General features: G+C 36.6%; 4 protein-coding genes across 4 annotated transcripts in view; 2 read left to right on the top strand and 2 right to left on the bottom strand.

Annotated features, from left to right (window-relative positions):
* Positions 1-1,935: 1,935 nt before the first annotated feature.
* LOC146397860 (keratin-associated protein 15-1-like) lies at positions 1,936-4,922 on the bottom strand. Its single transcript, XM_084989992.1, is given in 3 exon segments — positions 1,936-2,386; positions 2,669-2,766; positions 4,833-4,922. Coding segments are annotated over 3 exon segments (639 nt in total).
* LOC146397859 (keratin-associated protein 14-like) lies at positions 4,909-5,415 on the top strand. The gene is given in 1 exon segment (XM_084987282.1): positions 4,909-5,415. A coding segment is annotated over 1 exon segment (495 nt). The 5' UTR covers positions 4,909-4,920.
* A 6,263-nt stretch (positions 5,416-11,678) lies between these two features.
* The window catches only part of LOC100625168 (keratin-associated protein 13-1-like), a 28,945-nt gene continuing 18,289 nt past the window's right edge, over positions 11,679-22,334 (bottom strand). The window contains exon 2 of the mRNA XM_084989991.1: positions 11,679-12,259. Coding sequence (XP_084846117.1) covers positions 11,679-12,259 — 581 coding nt within the window. The remainder of the gene's footprint in view (positions 12,260-22,334) is intronic.
* LOC100625768 (keratin-associated protein 13-3-like) lies at positions 19,636-20,175 on the top strand. Its single transcript, XM_005657139.3, has one exon. The coding sequence runs from the start codon at positions 19,684-19,686 to the stop codon at positions 20,173-20,175; it is 492 nt and encodes a 163-aa protein (XP_005657196.3). The 5' UTR covers positions 19,636-19,683.

Genomic DNA, 22,334 nt, shown 5'->3' with positions numbered 1-22,334 from the left:
GTAAATAAAATGACCAGGCCCCTCCAAGCCATCAGTTCCTTATGGAATCCCATGACAGGCCTGAACCAAGGGAAAAGGGAGGAGCTTTAATATGGCTGTAAGACTGGTTTTTAATTTATATTGGGTTAGATTTAACCACTCATATAAAATAAAAATGTTTCATTATATCTTCCTGTGATTATAGATCTGGCCATGGTATTGTCCAGAAATTCAAGGAAGTTAGAGCCCTCAGGTCAAGTGTGAATGAAGCAATTTCCTAATTATGCCCTACTGGGTCCAGTCAGTTTAATACCTCAGTTGCATTTAAACTGAAAAGATGGCCATCCAATAATTCTCAATTCTTTCTCGCACTCAGTTGCAGGCCTAGACTCTCACCCAACGTGTCCTATATCGTGTCTGATAGAGTCATTTCTTGATTAATAAAAGTAAAATAGGAGTTCCCATTATGACTCAGTGGTTAACGAATCCAACTAGGAACCACGAGATTTCGGGTTTGATCCCTGGCCTTGTTCAGTGGGTTAAGGATCCGGCGTTGCCGTGAGCTGTGGCGTAGGTCACAGACGAGGCTCGAATCCCGCGTTGCTGTGGCTGTGGCATAGGCCAGCGGCTACAGCTCTGACTCAACCCCTAGCCTGGGAACCTCCATACACCACAGGAGCCGCCCTAGAAATGGCAAAAAGAAGACAAAAAAAAAAAAAAAAAAAAAAAGTAAAATATATTGAACTTAATTCATGGAAAATTTTGCTTTTATTATTTTACTATTTGTCATGATTTCAGCTTGGCCAATGACTGAGCTTGGCAGGGATACTCAGGAGGGCCCATCTTTATGACATGTGGGTGACTTACCAAAACTTCCTTGGAACGTCCCTGAAGATTATTCTAACCCAAGCTTCCTTCCTTCCCTCTCTCTTTCACTGAGTTCAGACCTGCATTGTTGTCTCATGGGTCTCCCAGAATTCTCCAGCTACTTTTCCATTTTTACTGGCAGGTATTTTCCACAACAAGTATCTTTAATGTCAAATACTAGTTGTCAGTTATTTCTTGAAGGACTGCAACAAACACATTGAGTCAACAAGATTTATTTTTTTATGTGAACTGGTCATTTACTCTTACTATTGTCAATTAAGAGTTTCATGTGATAACCTCACCCTTTTCTTCAAGCCCCTGTTCTTTTTGTTCCCACTGAAACATGTTTTTATCACCAGTTATGCTAGCTCAATGACAGTGAGCAAAAATTGTGTGTGTGTGAACTCTGTGAAGGCAGTGAATTTATGTCTTTACTTAACACAATGCCTGGTCTATAATTGGAACTTAAGTATTTTTCAATGAATGTCTTCCTAAAAACAAAATTTTCTAGAGCAATTAGATGAAAAAATACACCAGTGAGGGGATGTAAATCTAAGACATTATGATATGCCATGTATTTAAATTCTTTAATCTTCTTGTTTTCTATCCAGCAAAATATCAAGGAAACATATGAAACAAAGGAAACAACAGCAATAGACTATTTAGCTCATGAAGACAGTTGAAGATACAAAGTGTAACATATGAATAAAAAAACTGGAATGCCGTATTTTATTCTGGAGAAATAAGTTCATTTTAAGTGCATTATCTATTTAAAATACATTTAAGTGAAAGAATCTTAGGAGAAAAATAGGAAAGGAATCTTAGAAAGAGAATAACAGGAGTTATTCTGAGCACTGGCATAGGAATAAAAATCCAAGTTATATCTCATACATTTGATTTAAAAATGATCACAAGCCAAGATTGCTTTGTCCACATTGACTCACATGCTTCCAGGAGAACTGTGATGGTGAGTCCTGGTGAGGGAGGTAGTTAGTATTCACAGATGTTGGTGAGGCTCTATGTTAAACTTTCATAGAGTCCTGAAGACAGAACCATGAGGCAGGGAACTGGAGACATTCAGTAAATTGGTCAAAAGAGGCGAAAGCTAAAAGCTGATTGGTAACAAGATGACTGGCAACTCCTGGGAGAAAGGTAAACTGGACGGTAAATGCTGGATCCACAGCCCAGAGATTGGAAGCCAGTATTTCCATCACCAAAAGACCCAAAGCCAATATTTCCAAGTCCTACAGATCCGATGGTGTTTGTTTGGCAGGGACTGCGGATGATGAAATTTCTCTGGCAGAAGCAGGACGTCTGGTAGGGTCTGGTCACATCACAGGGTGCCTAGAAGTTAGTGGGCTCAACGTTCTCTTGATAGCCACCGCAGAGAGAGGAGCCCAGCTGGAAAGTGCTAGGGGAGTAGATTACATTGCTGGGGTAGAAATGTCCGTGGGTGGAAACTGGGTCCCCCAGAAAACCTCCAAGAGAGCGGGAAGAAAAGTTTTGGGAGCTGCAGTTGAAAGATAGGTTGTCAGAAGTTCTGGGTTCAGGTGAGTTGCGGAGGGAAGTTTGCGAGTGTGAATAAAAGTTACCTTCTACACCAGCCACTTATATACTCTAGCCATGCATTAATAGCATGTGCCCATTGTCATAGGAGCGCTTAATTAGGCTCAGTCAAAATGAAATAAGTTAACCTTCAAAGACTTTCTTATGATGCAGACGTTTAAATGAAGGAATTTCATTAGTTTTTCAAAGCAGTTGTTCATGAAGCAAAAACGTTATTTCTCATTCGTCTAGCTTGAGTGAATGACTATAATTATACCCTATTTGTTCTTGAAAGTTTGGTGTTTTATTCATCCTATCCTTCAGAATATTGTATTGAATGGGTAACACAGTGAGGATTTTGTTATATTTAAAGCTCTAAAAAGAACAGTAGTGTAGAAAGAACAAGTGCCTATCCCGTGTAGACTTCACAGAAAAATCGAGTTAGAAGAACACATGGTTACAAATGATATGTATAATTTCAAATGACTCTGGATGGTATGAAAATGTATGATAATATGAAATAGAGAATAAATCTTTTTGAGACTGCTAATGGGGTAAGTGTATCAAATGACATATGTTTTCTCCCTAGAGGACTAGTGTAAGTATTTTTCTAGACTATCCCAGAATTAATCATTGCTAAATGTAACTAGAGTAGTAGTGCCTGGGTGCAGAAAATGGCTTAAAATAACCGACTGGAATGGACAAATCTCTTAAGACCTCCATCTTCCAAAGCTGATATATTGCCCAATGAAAATGAACTGAAACTCATCCAATGAAGATCTTAGATTACTGGGTGAAAGTTTGAAGGGAAGATTCAGCTAAAAATCTAAAAATTTCCATCTTGGGGGCAATTGGAACATCTAATTAGGATATTGTAAATGGGATTCTGATGCAGTAGAGTACTGGATAATTGCTAAACTCGCTACCAAATTGCATACTTCAGGTGTCTGAACATTTCGAGTAGATAAGCTGGTCTTCAATCATGTTCTGTCTATCAGGAACATAGTTTGCCCTCTGTTCCTAAAATAAACAATTCTTATTATTAAGCTTTTTAATTATGAATAGAAAAAAAATTCTAGTAGATTCCAAACTGTCCTGTTTTATTTGTTAATAAAATATTGAATATCAGTACATCCAGATAAATATTTAATTCCTCTAAATTGAATTTGCTTGCTTGTTTCAATGTCATCCACTCATATAAGTTATTTCTCTGGAAGAATATTCTATGAGATCAGATATTAAGTCATTTTGAACATTCTTTTCTCAACAAAATGGAGGGTTCTGCACCAAAACATTTTGTTCAGAAGTAGAAGAAAAATGCTTCTCCATGAAATTAACAAATCAAACAGCCTAGAAACCACAGCAAGATAAACTTTCTCAATCTCTCCTTTTCTTCAAGGTGTCAGTCTTCATTGTCCTACTCCACAGGGGTGAATGGGCATCATAGAAAGGCAAACAAATGACCACTATTTTAGCAATTTTGTAATACTTGTCAGAAACACCTGAAAACAATTGAAGTCAAACTGATGTATGTTACTTTCTGAAGCTAAGGAAGAATCTACTTAAGATGACTCCTTTGGTCCAAATCTTTAAAGCAATTACCTTATAAACTTTCTTTAGAAAAAGCATTTTCTGTGGATTCCTTTTATTGGTACACATTGCCTCTGATTAAAGAGAGAAATACACTGGGCATTTTTCTCATGTTTTGTTCTTATTTTTAATGTTTTTTTTTCAGTCAGCATCTTAGATTAATAATTTCCAACATTCCAAAATAATATAAGGCAATTTATAATATTTAGCTCATTCTACAGTAGACACAGACACACACAGGAAAGAAAAGCTGGGATTGATTTTTATTAGCTGCACACAGTTTTAAGCAGGAGCATCAGAAATAAGGGACTCTCAGTTAATACTTAACTAAAGCCATTAAATTGAGATCCGATTACAAAAATCCTCATATATCATCCATGTCACCTTAGCTGCTTCCTGATGGCACTATCCATTAGATAAACTTGCCACTTACTGCTCACAACCAATATATGTTTTTGTTTAAAAGAAATGACTTTGAGTAGATCAGTTAGTTAGCAACTTTTGCTATCCAGTTAGCAACTTTGCTATCCAGATGGCAACAGTCTAGACACAGATTGTGAAAGGGGTATCAATTATTTTTAATTAATCCAGCTTCCCTCAGCCCAGATGTTGTCTACCTCTAAAGCACTTCTCTGAGTGATCTGTTCGGTAACCTTTGGTAGAGATAGATGACTAATAACTTTGAAGATTCAACACTATTACCTAAATTCCAAGGCACAAACATGACTGCACTTTCCAGTTGTAAAGCCACAAAAAAAAACCCATCTGCATATGTATAACTATGATGATCTTTTCAATCTGATTAAAAAGAGGAAGGTAACTTGTTTTTATGAGCCATGTGGATGACACACCCGATGATAAGGGTACATAAATGTTCCACTCCAAGAAGTGGCATCCAGCCTCAGAACCTTCACACTACATATCACATCTTCTGTCACCATGTCCTACAACTGCTGCTCTGCAAACTTCTCTTCCCACTCCCTTGGGGACCTCCTGCACTACTCAGGTTCCTCCTGTGGCTCTGTCTACCCAAACAACCTGGTCTACAGCACCAACCTCTGCTCTCCAAGCACCTGCCAGGGTGGCTTCTCTGTCTGCAGTGACTGTCAGGAGACCTGCTCTGAACCCATCAGGTGCCAGGCATTCTGTGTGGTGTCCAGCCCCTGCTACCACCTGAGGACCTCAACATTCTTCAGTCCCTGCCAGAGGACTTTCTCTGGGTCTCTGGGCTTTGGCCCTAGTAACTTTGGATCTTTTGGTTGTGGTTCCCCATCTCTAGGCTTTAGGTCCAGTGGTTTCTAAGCACTGGGTTGTGGCCCTAAAGCTTTCTCATCCCTAAGCTGTAGATCCAACTTTTACCATCCCACCTACTTTTCTTCTAGGAGCTGCCAGTCTGCTTCTTTCCAACCAGCCTGTGGATCTGGCTTCTACTAGTTTTATATTTGAACACAGTCCCTACTCTATCTAGAAATTTAATGCAGTACCTACTATAGCAGTGCCTGTATTACCTATCGATCTTCTGTCCTACCATTAGCTTATAAATTTGACTTCTACTGTTATCTGCTATGGATTAAGGACAATATGAATACCAGTACCTGGAAATGTGCTCATTGAAGAAAGATGCCAAAATTGCTTTCTTGTCATTATATATACATACAATATTGAAACACATTTATTTCTGATTTATTCCTCCTAGTACTTCCCCTAATGTGGCTATTTCTAATTTTACTAGTAGAAAAAAATGTTGTTGAAAGTTTAAATAAAAATATGCTATATGACATCCACATATTTGCCTTAATACTAAGTGTTTACTTTGTGTCTTCAAAGCTACTTCCAAATATCTAGCTGGATATTTCTGTATCTTATATACATCATTTAATTTTTTTTTTTACTTTAAAAAGTAAAATTGCCCAGTGGCCTTTAGGTTTGGAAAAATTATTTCATCTTTTATGTTTACTCCATCTGTATGCCTTCATATGGTAAAACCTGAAAATACATTTTTAAGACTAAAAACAAAAAACTATAACTTTTTGGGAAGGTTAAAAACTTGAATATTTTTTATATCAAATAATTGCATGTTGTAAGAGATATTAAAATAACTACATGACATAATTTTGGGAGGAATACTACTCATAAAATATATTCTAAACTATCTGACAAATTGGAGTGAGTATATTCAATAAGAAGTTAAGTGTTAGTGAATTAGTTTTGGTGAGAATTCCAATTCCTCCAGGTTTACTGGTATGTAAGAAATCAAGTCTCTAAATAAAATACCTAACACATTCCAATACTTATTATCAAGTGGTAGAAACCTTTCCCATATAATCTGTTCTGTAAATTTGATGAAGGCCCAATTGTTCCTGTTTTTTTTTTTTTTTTTTTTTTTTTTGTTCTATTGACAGCATTTGTTCAGGGGAAAAAAAGAAAACAAAACTCAAAAACAACGCAAATGTTCTCTCATAACAAGATTCAAGGGAGTTCGCGTCGTGGCGCAGTGGTTAACGAATCCGACTAGGAACCATGAGGTTGAGGGTTCGGTCCCTGCCCTTGCTCAGTGGGCTAACGATCCGGTGTTGCCGTGAGCTGTGGTGTAGGTTGCAGACGCAGCTAGGATCCAGCATTGCTGTGGCTCTCGGATCCAGCGTTGCTGTGGCTCTGGCGTAGGCCAGTGGCTGCAGCTCCGATTCAACCCCTAGCCTGGGAACCTCCATATGCCACGGGAGCGGCCCAAGAAATAGCAAAAAAAAAAAAAAAAAAAAAAGATTCAAGTAAATATTTAGACAGCTGATAACATTTGAATCAGCAGTTCTGCTCCAAACTTCTAAACATGAAGTCAAGGACGATGTTGCTAAAGGTACAGATGACCTAGATTCTTACTCACAGAGTAACCATATGTCTTGGTTTATTCTATTTGTCTCAGCATCCAGTGCCATGTGGTAATTGTTTTGGTTTTTCACTTCGTATTTACAATGGATGAATATAATGAATTAACATAGGCAATGATTGGTTTTAGGAAACCTCTACTTTGCTTTTGCTATAATTTCATCTACTAGAGTACATGATTCATGTACAGCAGTTTTTACTTAATGTTAAATCTGAAAGAAGAAAAGCTGTATCCTGTCTTGTCTTTACTCATCCTCCCTGAACAAAATAGAACTGCTGCTTTTGTTGCAGGGCTCACTGAAAAACACATTACACTCAAATATGAGCGGTAGGACAGCTCAAAGTTTCAAATGTTGGTGGAGGGACATTTGTTGTTCCAATCTACACAGTACTGATATGGTTTTTTCCACCCCCTGCAAAATGAAATAATATACACCAGGCTACCAATAGGTGGAGATAATGTAATAGGGGGTTTAGAATTACTGATTAGATGTACATAAAATATGGGCATAAAATTGATGGTGGTACACAGCATATAAAGACTAATCTAAGTACTCTCGCTACAGTGGGTTGGCCGCATATTGTATTTTTTAAATCTATAATTATTTATTTTACTATTTGGGAATGCCTTTCTTCTTTACACTTTGCAAAAATAATTTTTAGGAGGAATAAGTTGAAACTAAAAGTCCATATTTAATGCAAAAGTTGATATTGAATTTCTATTTCTAAAGCAAGTTGATGGTGAATATATGACTTGTACAATAGTTTGATGACATTTCCTCTCCATCATGGGGGTCAAAAACATCACTTACCACATGAAAAGTGAAAGAGACAAATGCTGCTGAAGAAGTATCAGCATCTATTTCACAAGACAGCAATGTTAAGACAATCACTTCCAAAAATGATTATTTGTCATTACCAGTTGTAGAAGATATGTTACTATATCACTCTGATTCATATATTATGTTCAGGTCAAATAAATATTCTAAGTCACTTCACTCATGTAAAATCCAAAGGGTGTGTGTTTGTGGGGGGGTACAAGTAAAAACAAACAAATGAAGCAGTAGCTGATGATACTCCTAGTAGCGGAAGAAAAACCTCACTAAGGATTAATGAAGACAATATTATTTCAATATTGTTAAATGCATCAAATAGAAAATGAATTCATTCCAATAGCGGTTTGATTTCATCATCAAATCCAAGGAATCCATGTAAAGCTATTGAAAATTCAGATTACTTTATTTGATAATGCTAATATAAAAATCATTTTAAAACTTCAGCATCAAAGTTCAAATTATTGGTTTTCTCAGTAACAATAAAAATACAAATTTTGGTGAAGGACATCATGGTAAAAATAAAATAGGATTCCTATGGAGAGTCTTCAGTTGTAATTGCTGTGAACATATAACTCATAACTGGATCCAAACGTATTATATTCTGCGAATCAAATTAGAAGCTGTTGTTTTACATTTTTATATATACACAGAGTAAGTTATTTTGGCACATTTTTTCTTACCTCATCAATCACCTCTTTCACCTCTGTATTACTGTTCTCCTATGCTTTTGTGCTGTTAATTGTTATGTTATTTGTACGTTATTTTACATAGCAAAGCACATGCGGGGAAATTATTTTGGTTTCTTGCTTGGGCTATACATTCTTCTGTGCTTGATTTCAACATCCTATGTTATGTTTGCATCCAACAGTACTACTTTTCTCAAGGACTTTCCCATGATTTTATCCTGATTTACCCCTTGTTCCTTCAGTCTGACTCACCAATATGGGAACGAAGTTTTCAGATTAGTGAGATATCACAGTTTGGCAATTTTACATTTTTTTTTTCCGAGAGAAAAGCTTGTAGGATTTACAGTTTTTGTGTTGGGGGAATTCAAAGAGATAATAAGAAATCTGTCAAGTCATATAAGAATCATCTTTATAACATTTAAAAAAAATTTTAACACTAAACTCATCATCTTCGTTTTTTTGGTTGCTGGTATTGAATTTGTGAAAGCGTGCATGTGAAAAAAAGTTTTTGGTTGTGTTTGTATTTTTATTTTACTATTTTTGTCCATAGTTTTGAGGAAAGGAACATTATGATGTAGCATTAATAATGATAATTAAAGTGAGTAATATAGGATGTGTCATAGAACTCAGGATTTCTAGCAGTATATTCCTGAGGGGTAATCACGTATTTCCCTTGGTCTATTATTAAATATTATCGTTCATGAAAATGCTTTCAAGAGAAATCAGCTCATCTTTCCTTAGCATTCTTCTTGTAAACTCTACATTTATATTATTTTTTCTCTTTATTATATCATGAGGCTAATGAAACTAGACCAATAGGAGCAGAACTCTGTTGAGATAAACAATTTCTATGGTACCAGAAGTACTCAGAGCTCTTGGTTAAACAGGGAGCTTTTTAAAAAAAAGTATATAAAAAATAACAAGAAAAATTGATTCGGGAGATCAGATTCTATTAGATCTTTGTTGTATAAACTTTGGCAAGCTTCTAATCCTTTTTGACTTTTTACTCCGTCTTATGGAACGGTCTATAAGCTATAATGTATGATTTTCTCAGAGATTTTTTTTTTCCACTATAGCTGGTTTACAGTGTTCTGTCACTTTTCTACTTATAGCAAGATGACCCAGTTAAACATACATACATCCACTCTTTTTTCACGTTATCATGCTCCATCATAAGTGACTAGACATAGTTCCCAGTGCTATACAGCAGGATCTCATTGCTTATCCATTCCAAAGGCAATGGTTTGCATCTACAAACACCCAATTCCCAATCCATCCCACTCCCTCCCCCTCCCCCTTAGCAACCACAAGTCTGTTCTCCATGTCCATGATTTTCTTTTCTCACAGAGATGTTTGAGCATTAAATGCAAGTGGTGTATCAGGTAACCCTTGTGCCCTGACTTATACCCTCATCCTCTCACCTAGGATTTCAGGCACAGCTATGGTGAACAAATTCATGAAGTCTTCAGCCCTCTTTGCACAGACAGTATCTCACCTTGAGCGTAGACAATATTTCTTTCACTTTCTACCTGGAAGTGGGAAGTCACAGCCAGGAAAACACAAGGAGCCCACCGTGAATATGGCTTTGCACAGTTAGTGAGGTGCTAAGAAGTTAGCACACATCTTGGACAACATTCCAGCAATGGGAGACAGAAGCTGATGGATAAGTGTGTCTCCCTGTGGATCAGATCCCAGGGTGGACAATTCCAAAAGTCATTCTATATATTTCTAAAATGGCCTTGAAGGATTGAGTCCCCATTGCTCATTGCAAAATCAGTTAAAAAATATATCCCCCCCCCAAAAAAAAAGGATTCCCTTTGTGGCTCAGTGGTTAACAAATCCGACTAGGAACCATGAGGTTGTGGGTTCGATCCCTGCCCTTGCTCAGTGGGTTAAGGATCCCACATTGCCATGAGCTGTGGTGTAGGTCGCAGACTCGGCTTGGATCCTGCGTTGTTGTGGCTCTGGTGTAGGCCGGCGGCTCCAGCTCTGATTCGACCCCTAGCCTGGGAACCTCCATATGCCACGGGAGTGGCTCAAGAAATGGCAAAATATATATATATCCCTTTGTTAGATTTTCTTCTTTCAATCTTTTACCTTCTGTAGTATCTCAAACTTTCTCCCTGGGTTCTTACACCTAATACACTGTCTTCAACACCAAGTTTTTTTTCTTTTCTTTCTTTCTTTCTTTTTTTTTTTTTTTTTTTTTTTTGCCACGTGGAAGTTCCCAGGCCAGGGATTGAACCTGTGCTACAGCAGATGACCCAGGTCACTGCAGTGACAACATGGAATCCGTAACCCCTAGGCCACCAGGGAATGCCAGCCTCCAAGTTCTTGACTTCAGCTCTTCTTTGGAGGAGAGAGGGATCCAGGCTAAGACTAATGGGTATAAATGTTTATTCATCACAGCTTGTGTGTGCTTCTCTCTTAGCTGATTCAGGTGGAACCTTAGAGAAGCACTAGGAGGTTATCTAACACCTCCTTAACCTAGTTACTCCCTACTTATACTCCCCATTTAAGATCATTGTAAATCATTTTACATGTTTGTAGGTAAAGCTTAAGAATATCTCACCCATGGCCAGGAAGGATCATGACACTTATACCAATGAACAGAGAGTAAAACATCTGTCCTAGATATTGCTTCAAGCTCATCTTTTCTCTTAGAGGAAAATCCACACTCAGATACTAGACTTTCAGGTATGTTTTTGGTCTCTGTATGGTTTTATCTCATAAATTACATTGTATTACTGTTGCCTGTATTTCTAGTTATGTACACATTTCTCTTTTTTCCATTATTAGCCAAAACTCATGTTTCCATTCTCAAGCAAGTGTCACTGATACTGAGACATACAAAATATGAACCTCCAGGAAATAATTACTTCCAGTAAGGAACATAGCCAATGACAATAGAAATTTGCTCAAATCTATCAAAATGTGTGTGTCCAAACCCAGTTTCAGAATCATATTGATCTTTACTTAAAATTCTCAAATATTTGAATTTAAAAATATGGGCAAATAATAATAGGATGAACAATATATTGGGGTGTCAGATGACATAAATTTATTAGATTAAAATTTTCATTTTCAATTGTTCTTCCATAAAAATCCAATAGCATATATATTTTATCAATAGTACAGATATTAGGACTTTATATTGAGTTATTCATTAAATTCAGCATCACTTGAAAGTTGATGATGATTTAGGAATAAAAGAATATGGCAAATAGTAAAAATGAAAATGGTGCCTGTAGAGGAGATACTTTAATTTCAATACTCAAAAGGATCTAGAGCCTCAACAAGTTGAAGGATAGAAACCAGATCCACAGGCTGGCCTGTAACATGATGAATGGCAGCTCCTGGAGGCAAAGTAGGTTGGACGGCAGAATCTCGATCCATGACTCAGAGAAGGGAAGACACAGATTCCATAACCTCGGGGTCTGAAGCTACTGGATTCACAGCCCACTGAGTAGCAGCTTCTAGATCCAGAGCTCAGGGAGCTGAAGCTATTGGACCTAAAGCCTAGAGATCCAGGGTAAGTTGACCAGAAGGGACTGCAGTGCATAGAGATCCTCGGACAGTAGCAGGACATCTGGCAAGGGCTGGAGACCACAAGGGAAGTCTGACACGTAGTAGGCTTACAGCAGTTCTCCTGGAAGCCACTATAGAGGGAGGATCCTCGCTGGCAGGTGCTTGGAGAGCAGAGGTCAGTGCTGTAGACCAGGTTGCTGGGGTAGGAAGAGCCACAGGAGGAGCCTGGGTAACATTGGTAGCCCCTAAGGGAGCAGGAGGAGACGTTTCCAAAGTAGCACTGGGACATGTTGACAGGAGATGTGAGTTCAGCACAGTTACAGTGAGATGATTCTGAGTTTGAATGTCACTCCTGAATGGTGGCATTTATATACATTCAGCAACGGGTGTGGCACAGCACAGGGTCATGGTTCCTACATTAATTAGATTTCCTCTTTTGCACATGTGTTAACTCAGTAATCTGTGTAATTACAGTTGCATTCAAATAGTTTTCCCCATATTGTTTTTTTTTTTTTTTTTGCTATTTCTTGGGCCGCTTTTGCGGCATATGGAGGTTCCCAGGCTAGGGGTCGAATCGGAGCTGTAGCCGCAGGCCTACGCCAGAGCCACAGCAATGCAGGATCCGAGCCGCGTCTGCGACCTACACCACAGCTCACGGCAACGCCGGATCCTCAACCCACTGAGCAAGGGCAGGGACCGAACCCGCAACCTCATGGATCCTAGTCGGATTCGTTAACCACTGCGCCACGACGGGAACTCCCCATATTGTTTTTATGGTGCTGTAATTTTGCTGTTAAAGCCAAAGCCAATGAACAACTGCTATGTCAGAAATGCTATGACTGTTTTGCATTAATTCACATCCCATCATGGCCAGGAAAGCAACATGACCTGGAAAGCCTTTTCTTTGGTTTATGCTAATCTGTTTTCTGTGTTATCTCCATTTGGTTTTGCTGGTGGATGTTTTCTTCCTAAAACAGGGGAATGAAATGAACATCAATATTCTTCTGGTACAATGGACCAGAAGCACAGTTTCCACCTAGATGAAAGCCTTTCTAAGTGATCCACCTTGTCAACATTCATTCTCATTCTCCAAAATCATGTGGTGGTAATCTGTTACAGTGGCAATAGAAAAATAGTCCACCAAGTGCTACAGTTACATAGCGTCTCTAATCTAATGAAGAAAGACCAAAAATAGAGACTGAGATAGAAATGGCTAAAAACCGAGAGATGCCTTTCTATGTATATAAAGGAAAAAAAAGGCTCAAAGGCCAGGAAGACCATCTCTATTTAGCAAAGAGGAAAACAGGAGCCTGATGAAAAGAGGAAACAATTGAAAGGGAAAGACACAGAATATTCAGGAAGTTTTCTTTTTTTTTTTTTTCCTACTGCACTCAAATTATGATCTGTTTCATAATGCTTTTATAATTAAAATGTCCAAAATTAGCATATTTTATGAGTTTTGATAATCTGACCCTTTTATCACCTACATTTATAAATATCCAGGGTTCTGCTGTCTTAGATTATACTGTTTGTTCCATGCAATATCGACCTCCACCATTATTGTTCTTATTTTTTAAACTGAGATGTTTGTCCACAATTAAAAATTGAGATATTTTACACAAAATGTATCACTTAGGGCTGTGCCTCCAGTGGCTTCTGATTTGTAACTGCAGAGTCTCATCATTAAGTTATGAACAAATGGTTTTGATATGTGACATGTGTTTCCAACAGAATGTCATCCATAGTTGAAAGTTACAATGTTCAGCATCCACCTACTGCTCTTCTCCAAATTACCAGTCAACTATCACTAGCATACGGGGGGCCTTTCTTATTAATCATTTATGTATGAATCTCAATAAACAAAAGCCAATACTTTTTATATAAATATTACATTTAATCATTCTAAATTGTTATCTATTACCCACAAAATATGTTCTGGAGTATTATCCAACATAGATTAGAAGATTTTCAATTCTATATTTCTAAAAATACATTCACTGGACAAAGATATCATGGCTGCCTTTCTTAAATGTGCCATATGAAATAGAAAAGTACATTTTTCTCTGTAGTTTGGTCCTAGTAATTTTCCTTAGGGATTTTTCATTACAACTTTATAAGGCTGAGAAACATTGAAGATCTCTCAATAAACATATTAATGAGGCATCCAAGTAAGTGCTTTTCTTTATCTAGAAATGAAGATTGAGAACATGAATTCAAATGTAGTTTGTTTATGTGGGAGGTGATCACAGTAAACACCTGTAGGGTGTGGAACGATGAGACAGGGAATAGAAGGAAGTGGTACAGGCTGCATTACTAAGGCAGGCACCATGGTAGATAACCAGAGTTCAATTCTAGTGAAGAATTCCCTACGCAGGTGCTCTCTTGGCTTGCCCTTGCGAAGTGAAAAAGCCCTTAGGCAGATTTTTACACATGCCCCCTAGTGTCAGTCCTCAGGGGTACAGATGATTATCCAGGAAGTGTAGGGAGGGATTTGACAGCTTCTATTGGGGATGAGGTGTCATTTAGAAAAGTAAAGATACAATAAAAATGGAAAGGGTTAAGATAATTTCTCAAAGGATGAAATGGGATGAGGGAAGAGAAAGGTATGAATTCACGTGGTAAGTTTAGATCATATTGTAACACAGTATAAGGCACTGGAAGTAGTATGGAAATGGGAGACAGAGTTAGATAGAAAAGCTGGTACCCACAACTGCAGCATTTAAATTTTCTGATTTGTGGTGACATCTATTACCGCTTAAGCTACTCTAACAAACTTAAATGTTCACCTTCACTGTAGTTACTGTCTTATTATTTCTTCCTTTTCTGTTAGTGCCAGGTGTACAGTAAAGTGGATCAGTAATACATATATACATATTCATTCTCAACATGCATTTATGGTTAAAAAAAAAAAACAAAAACTCTCCAGAAAGTGGGTACAAAGGGAACCTATCTCAACATAATAAAGACTATAAATAACAAATCCACAATTACTATCATTCTCAGTGGTGAAAATATAAAAGAATTTCTGCTAGATCAGGGGAATAAGACAAGTATGCCCACTGTCACCACTTTTATTCAACATAGTTTTGAAGTCCTAGCCACAGCAATCAGAAAAGGAACAGAGATAAAAAGAATCCAAATAGGAAAAGAAGAAGTGAAACTCACTGTTTGAGGATGAGGTGATACTATACTTAATTAATACTAATAATTTACTCATTTATTTGAATAACTTTTATGTATTTTAAGCATGAATAAATATCAAATTTACATAAAATTAACAAGTTAACATTGCTTAAAATATTGAACCACTCCTTTAAATGAAAATAGAAAAGCTGGAGTTCCCGTCGTGGCGCAGTGGTTAACGAATCCGACTAGGAACCATGAGGTTGCGGGTTCGGTCCCTGCCCTTGCTCAGTGGGTTAACGATCTGGCGTTGCCGTGAGCTGTGGTGTAGGTTGCAGACGCAGCTCGGATCCCACGTTGCTGTGGCTCTGGCGTAGGCCGGTGGCTACAGCTCCGATTCAACCCCTAGCCTGGGAACCTCCATATGCCGCAAAAGCGGCCCAAGAAATAGCAACAACAACAACAACAAAAAAAAAAAAGACAAAAGACAAAAGACAAAAAAAAAAAAAAACATATATATATATATATATATATATAAAAGAAAATAGAAAAGCTAGAGAATTAAAAAAAAAATCTGCTTGAAAACTTCAGAGAAATATCAGTGTTTCAGGGTCACAGAGATATTACATGCATCAGAACTGAAATCAAAAGAAGTGAGTCTACATCTGGGGTTGCTATTCACTTAAAATGAGATGCTGATTTTGAAAGCATCAGCTAAGAAAATGAATTTCTGTAAACTAACAGGGCCAGAGAAACTAAATTAAAATTTACCAAAGAGTTAGGACCATGGGAAATATTCCAGACTTTGGAGAACCAATTTCTAGAATTAAAATGAGCTGTTAATAGGTAGCTTCTTATAAGAACAGAAGCCCAGGTTGGAATCATCTCAATCCCTTATTTAGAGTAAGGGAATCTAGATTCTGGTATCCTTATGCTAGGAGCCTTCCAAAATTCATAAATAACTCTTTTCTGGAGGAAGGTAAAGACATCTAGGTTTTTAAAGTACATATGAAATGTCTATTGCTTCCTCAAAATATAACAAGGATATGGGAAAATAAGACCAAACAAAAGAAAACAGTGGAAAATAGAATCCAAAATATACAATTCACATAATGAACATGTCAAAAACAGGCATTAAAATAACTTATATGAAGAATTTAACCATAGGAAATAGGAAAATATTATCAAGGATAATTATGTTGAAAGAATTACAGATTGAGAACATTGACTTAAAAACATACAACATAGATTAGTAGTGTGTGGGTTTAATTCTGAGCTTAATATCCTGTTCCACTGATCTATACTTCTGTCTTTGTGCCAATACCATATGGTTTTGATGACTCTAGCTTTGTAGTATGGTCTGAAGTCAGGGAGCCTGATTCTTCCAGCTCCATTTTTCTTTCTCAGGATGGCTTTGGCTATTCTGGGTATTTTGTGCTTCCAAACAAATTTTAAGATATTTTGTTCTAGTTCTGTTAAAAATGTCCTTGGAATTTGATAGGGATTGAACTGAATCTGTAGATTGCCTTGAGTAGTATAGTCATTTTGATAATATTGAGTCTTCCAATCCAAGATCATGGTATATCTTTCCATCTGTTTGTGTCATCTTTGATTTCTTTCATCAGTGTCATATAGTTTTCAGAATACAGGTCTTTTGTCTCTTTAGGTCAGTTTATTCATAAGTATTTTATTCTTTTGATGTGATGGTAAATGGGATTGTTTCCCTAATATTGCTTTCTGATCTTTCATTGTTAGTATAGAGAAAAGGAATCAATTTCTGTTATTTATTTTGAATCCTGTGACTTTGCCAAATTCATTGATGAGCTCTAATAGTTTTCTGCTAGTGTCTTTAGGATTTTCTAGGTATAGTATCATGTCATCTGCAAATAGTGATAGTTTTCTTTCTTTCTTTCTGATATAGTCTAGTTGAAAGTTTTACAAATTTGCAAAATAAAGCTGACTTTACAAACCTAATTGTTATGTTTTATTAGGAGATTAAACATTGTTGAACAGACAATTAATGAATTGGAAGATTGGGTAGAAGGAAATTTCCAAACTAAAGCATAAAGAGAGAAAAAGATTAAAAATAGAGAAAAGACTGTAAGAGGGAAATATAACACAGTCTCATAGTTTACTTTGCTTATAATTGATATCTCAGAAAATAACAGCCTATGATTGAGAATTTATCAAAATTGATGAAAGGCATCATCTCACATGTGAAATAGTAGTGAGGAAAATGAGTAGAGCTGGCCTACACATGAGAAGGCTGAAAATGGGTCCTAGCATACATTACCCAGAGATAGTCTGCAACAAATGATTCAAAACTAAACTCCCAAGTTGTTTTCTTTAATCATTAAATAATTGAAATAATTTTATTTGTTAAACGTGGTTGTTATGTACAATAGAGAATGTCTAGTCTGAATTCTTTACCATCCACAAAACATTTAGTTTAATTCTAAAAGTGTAGACAATATTCAATGTATTTGGATTTTCTGTATTTTTTTCTCTTCAGAATTTCCCCTTTGTATTATGAATCTTATTCTTCCTTTATTTTTAAAGCCAAAATTTAATGACTGACTCCCTTGCATTTAAGTAAGCATTTAGAATGTTTAATATGCAAAATAACAAAGTGTCTCTGGGTATTTTTTGACACACAAATTAAAGAAGTGTCAAGAAATTCCAAACACAATAAATCAATTTTTAAAAATGTGACTCAGGCCATCACACGCAAAAATGACAACCTGCAAAGAAAAATATACAAGTCTGCAATCACAACTAGAGATTTTAACACTCCTTTTCTCTTCTGATACAAATAGATGACAAACAAACACTAACAACATAGAAAATATTAACAACATTATTAGCAAATATGACCTAATTAATATGCATAAATATTTCGGCCAAAACTTCAGAATATTGATTCTTTTCAAGTTTCCACAGAAGATTACTAAAATAGATCATATCCTGACCATAGTGGTTTAAGCTAAGAGGCAATAGCAACAGGAAAAACAGAATTAACTAATAAATCCTTATGCATTTGAAAATTAAGCACTATGCTTCTAAACATTGCACTCACAAAGAAGAAAGCACAATAAAATGTGAAATAACAAAATTAAACTGTTTAAGTGGGAAAGCTCTAGTCTTAAATGTATACTTTTTAGAAGAATGGCTGAAAATAACTTAATTCATATCCATATTAAAGAGTGAAAATAATAAAATACATTAAGCCTAGATTAAACAAAAGTGTAAAATGATAGAACAGCAGAATTTACTGTTTAAAAAAACAAGTGGAAATTGAAAATCAGCTAAACCACATAGATTTCTTAGTAACAAATCAGCAAGACCTAGAAGAGATATAGTCTAGAGGGCAAAAGTCACTTTATAAATTACTGTGTCAGTACCAGTAATTCAAGAAACAGACACTGAGTTGTAATTAAAGGTACAAGAATTTTGGGGAGAGATGTCCATGTGAAAAGGATTTAGGGAGAGAGTGGAGAAGCCTAGGAGAGTTGTCAGACTTCCATACAAGTCAGACCAGAGTGAAGGAGACAGGGAAGGAAGTGCCCCAAGTAGCCACACAGATTAAGGATAGTTCTTCAAGGCCATTGGAAAATCCTCAGTTGTTGACCTTCAGAGGAGTCCTGTGTGTCTCAGGAACAAGCTTTTCTAATATCTCTGTTGTGCTGAGTCATTGCCTGGAAGCAGCCCCATGGAAAAGAAGTCACCCATGCCAATGAAGTGTTAGGTTGGGCCATAGCGTGTTGGGGCTCTTGGTTAGTCAAACCTCCTGTAGATGAAGATTTGAGAAGTAAATTCTTGGCACTGCCTCACATACAGATGAAAATTTGTTAAGACTACTTATCTCTCATCAGATATCACTGAATGTAAAAATTATTTTCTTCCCTCATCTCAATAATTCTTAGCTCTTCGATCATTTTCGTGAGGGCCCAAACTAGCCTGCCCTGTGACTCTGTCTTGGTTCTGTCCCTCACTGTCACTATGTCTCCAAATAATTGTCTAAGTTCCTCTCTGGTTGTAGCCATTACTAATATTCAGTTTGTCCTGGTTGATATTTTTCTTCTCCATTATATCTGAGACATGTGCAGTAATATAATATAATAGGTGGACAATAATTTTGAAGAATGAGAAAACATGGGGAAAAATAAGATTGGTATTTAGTAGGTTCCTCATTTAGGCCAAAGTTGTGTCTCTGATCCACTGATAAAGAAGAAAAATAATTTTATCTTATTCACCATTTGAGAAAAAAATGTTTGTTCATCATTGCCAGAAATAAAGCACCTGAAGACTATGACTAGAGGAAAAGGAGATATTTTTCTGACTATGATGGGATAAGCATTAATGTGAAATAGTCATAGAATTTCTAACATAGGTGTAGTTTATTGGCCTTGGCTATAACACCAAAGTTACAGCATCCATAAATCAAATAAGGGGAAAACTATTCCAACTGCAATTACAGTGATTACTGAGTTATACATGTGTCAATGACGGAGTACAAATATGTAAAAAATGATTCTGTATGTAACCACGCCTACTATTGAGAGTATATATATGCTCCTGTCCAGAAGGTGAAATCCAATTCAGAATCTTCTCCTTGTCACTCAACTGGACTCACACCTCCTCTTAGGATGTCCTACAGCTGCTGCTCCAGAAATTTCTCCTCTCACTCCCTTGGGGGCTACCAGTGCTACCCAGGCTCCTCCTGTGGCTCTTCCTACCCCAGTAACCTGGTCTACAGCACTGACCTCTGCTGTCCCAGCACCTGCCAGCAGGGATCCTTCCTCTATAGTGGCTGCCAGGAGACCTTCTGTAAGCCTACTAGGTGTCAGACTTCCCTTGTGGTCTCCAGCCCTTGTCAGATGTCCTGCTACCATCCAAGGACTTCCACACTGTGCAGTCCCTGCTGGACAACTTACCCTGTGTCTCTGGGCTTTGGTTCCAGCAGATGCAGCTCCCTGAGTTCTGGATATAGAAGTTGCTGTGGATCCAGGGGCTTCAGACCCCTGGGTTATGGAATCTGTGACATCCCTTCCCTAGGCTGCAGATCCAGCTACTGGAACCCAATCAACTTTCCTTCCAGGGGTTTCCATTCATCTTGTTACTGGCCAATCTGTAGATAATGGCTTCTACTGATGAACTTATAGAAGAGCCAAACCCATATGAGTGATTCAGATTCTTTGCTGAGATTATCTGTCATCTTAAATTCCACCATTGAATGTATTCTTATATTCTCCAGTCACCTGCCATTCTTTACGTCTCCAGCTCTCACTTGCTGGGTGATAGAGAGATTAACTCTGTCAACCTACAAAATTAATGAGAAATGCAAATTGCATTATTAATAGAATTTATGGTTTTCCACTTCTCCCAAAGATAAATGGAAAGTCAAATACTTTTATTTTAATAAACTCTTTATTCTGCTATCTAAATATGCTGTGAAAGTTGTTATTTATCAGTAATGTGTCAACTAGGATCTGTGTTGTCTTTGCTTCTATTAATGGGCTTTGGAATGTTCATGTTTGGGGGCTATGCACTAATTTTGGTTGAGCTTAGATATGTTTCCTTCTTTAAGCAAGAGTTTTCCCTGAATGCCTACAGTTTCTAGATACAGACTTTCTCTAAAAGAATGTCAAGAAATTTAAATATTTTTATTCACACAATAAACACGGACCATGTATCTCTAAAGACATTATGTATGAAAGTGGTTTAAGAGTATAGGAATAAAATTTAGACTATAATGAGGTCTGTTCACGAAGGATATTAAAATGAAAGACTAGTGTGTGGGTGTACATTTTTAGAAAAAGAGCACTACTGAGCTTTAGATAATCACAGTGAAGGAAATTTTCTCATTTTTTAATTGACTAAATCCCTGTACCACAATTACTATTTTCAATCTGCTCAAATTATCACCATTTGTATAAAAAGGCAGGCAACAAACTTAGATGGGAAGGAACTAGGCTCAGCAGGTGTGAAGTTGCACCTGGGTTCTTAGCCAACATACAAACTGAATCTAGTTGAAAATAAGAAAGCTTTACTATCAGCAAAAAAAGAATATTTCAATTGTATATTGAAATAAAACTGGATATCCTTTTTTATGCCATTTTTCTATCATATCTAAGTATTATAGAAAGTAAGGTACTAACATAGAGAGTATAATAATAACTAGAAATTTAATCTTCATATAGAACAAGTAATGCTTAAATATGTTTCCTAGTCTTTATTTTATAAGACTCTCAAACATCTCTAGAATTAGGAAATGGGATCAGAATTTGAGAAGCATAGCAAAAATCCTAGTCTTATAAGTATTTCTCAGTCTTCTCATCAGTTTCTTTTTATTTCCTCCACTACCAATGTGATATAACATAAAATAATAAAAAGTGCTGTATAGTTCATCATATCCAACTATTTATATTATAAAGGTGTAAAATGAAGCATAGAAGAGTTAAACAAAAATTCTAAATATTACACAGCAAGTTATTGTAGAGTTACAAAGTAAAACTACTTTATTCCATCCAACTCTACCATTCTCTGTTTTTTCCTTCTTTCACATGCCCCTTCTCTTTTTCATCTTCTTTTCTGCTCCTTATTCTGCTTCGTGTTTAGGAAATAGTTATGGTGCTTTTATATTTAAAGGAAAAAAAATTAAGGAATAATGACAAAATTGAGAAAAATTCATCAGCTATTGCATTATATTTAAATGGTAAACAGTAAATCCTTCTGTAAACCATCTTTCTCATGAATTTTAATGGTCCAAGTTAGTCACAAGCTTCTTATCTCCACCCAAAAGAAATAACAAAAATTCATACCTCAAAATGTAAGCAATAGCAGAGCACTCATGGGAAACAGCAGTAGTTTTTTTTGGCCAAGCTGATGTCTCCTCTGTTAATATCTCCTCTTTGAGATGTAAGAGTGGAACACTTTCTAACTTTTGGAATATACTAATGTCTCAATGTTTTATTATTGCTATAAAGTTATACCAAAAGTGCCTATATTTGTGCCTGAGCTGAAATCTTGCCATTATTACTCAGGAAATGGCACCATCCTCTGTTCCAAGTCTCTAGTACATTACAAATTTCTCAAGGTAAAGATTTTATTCTTTCTATATTTCAACAATTACAGTGTGGTGAATTGTATAGTGATCATCCATTTTGACCAACTGAAACCCAATCTATACAACTAAGAGCAGACAGACCACAATCATCTGGCTTATATCTAGTAGCTTCTGGATTCCAGATTCCTCCTGCTTTATGCTTTGAAAAGGCAAAACCAAAAGACAATGACT

This window comes from Sus scrofa, chromosome 13 (genome assembly GCF_054392235.1).
Source record: "Sus scrofa isolate SSC_HxYL_T2T_F1_AM1 chromosome 13, Sscrofa_HxYL_maternal_Yorkshire_Landrace_v2.0, whole genome shotgun sequence".
Lineage (NCBI taxonomy): Eukaryota > Metazoa > Chordata > Mammalia > Artiodactyla > Suidae > Sus > Sus scrofa.
Note: the sequence above shows the minus strand (reverse complement) of the source record. Positions and strands in the feature narration are given on the sequence as shown.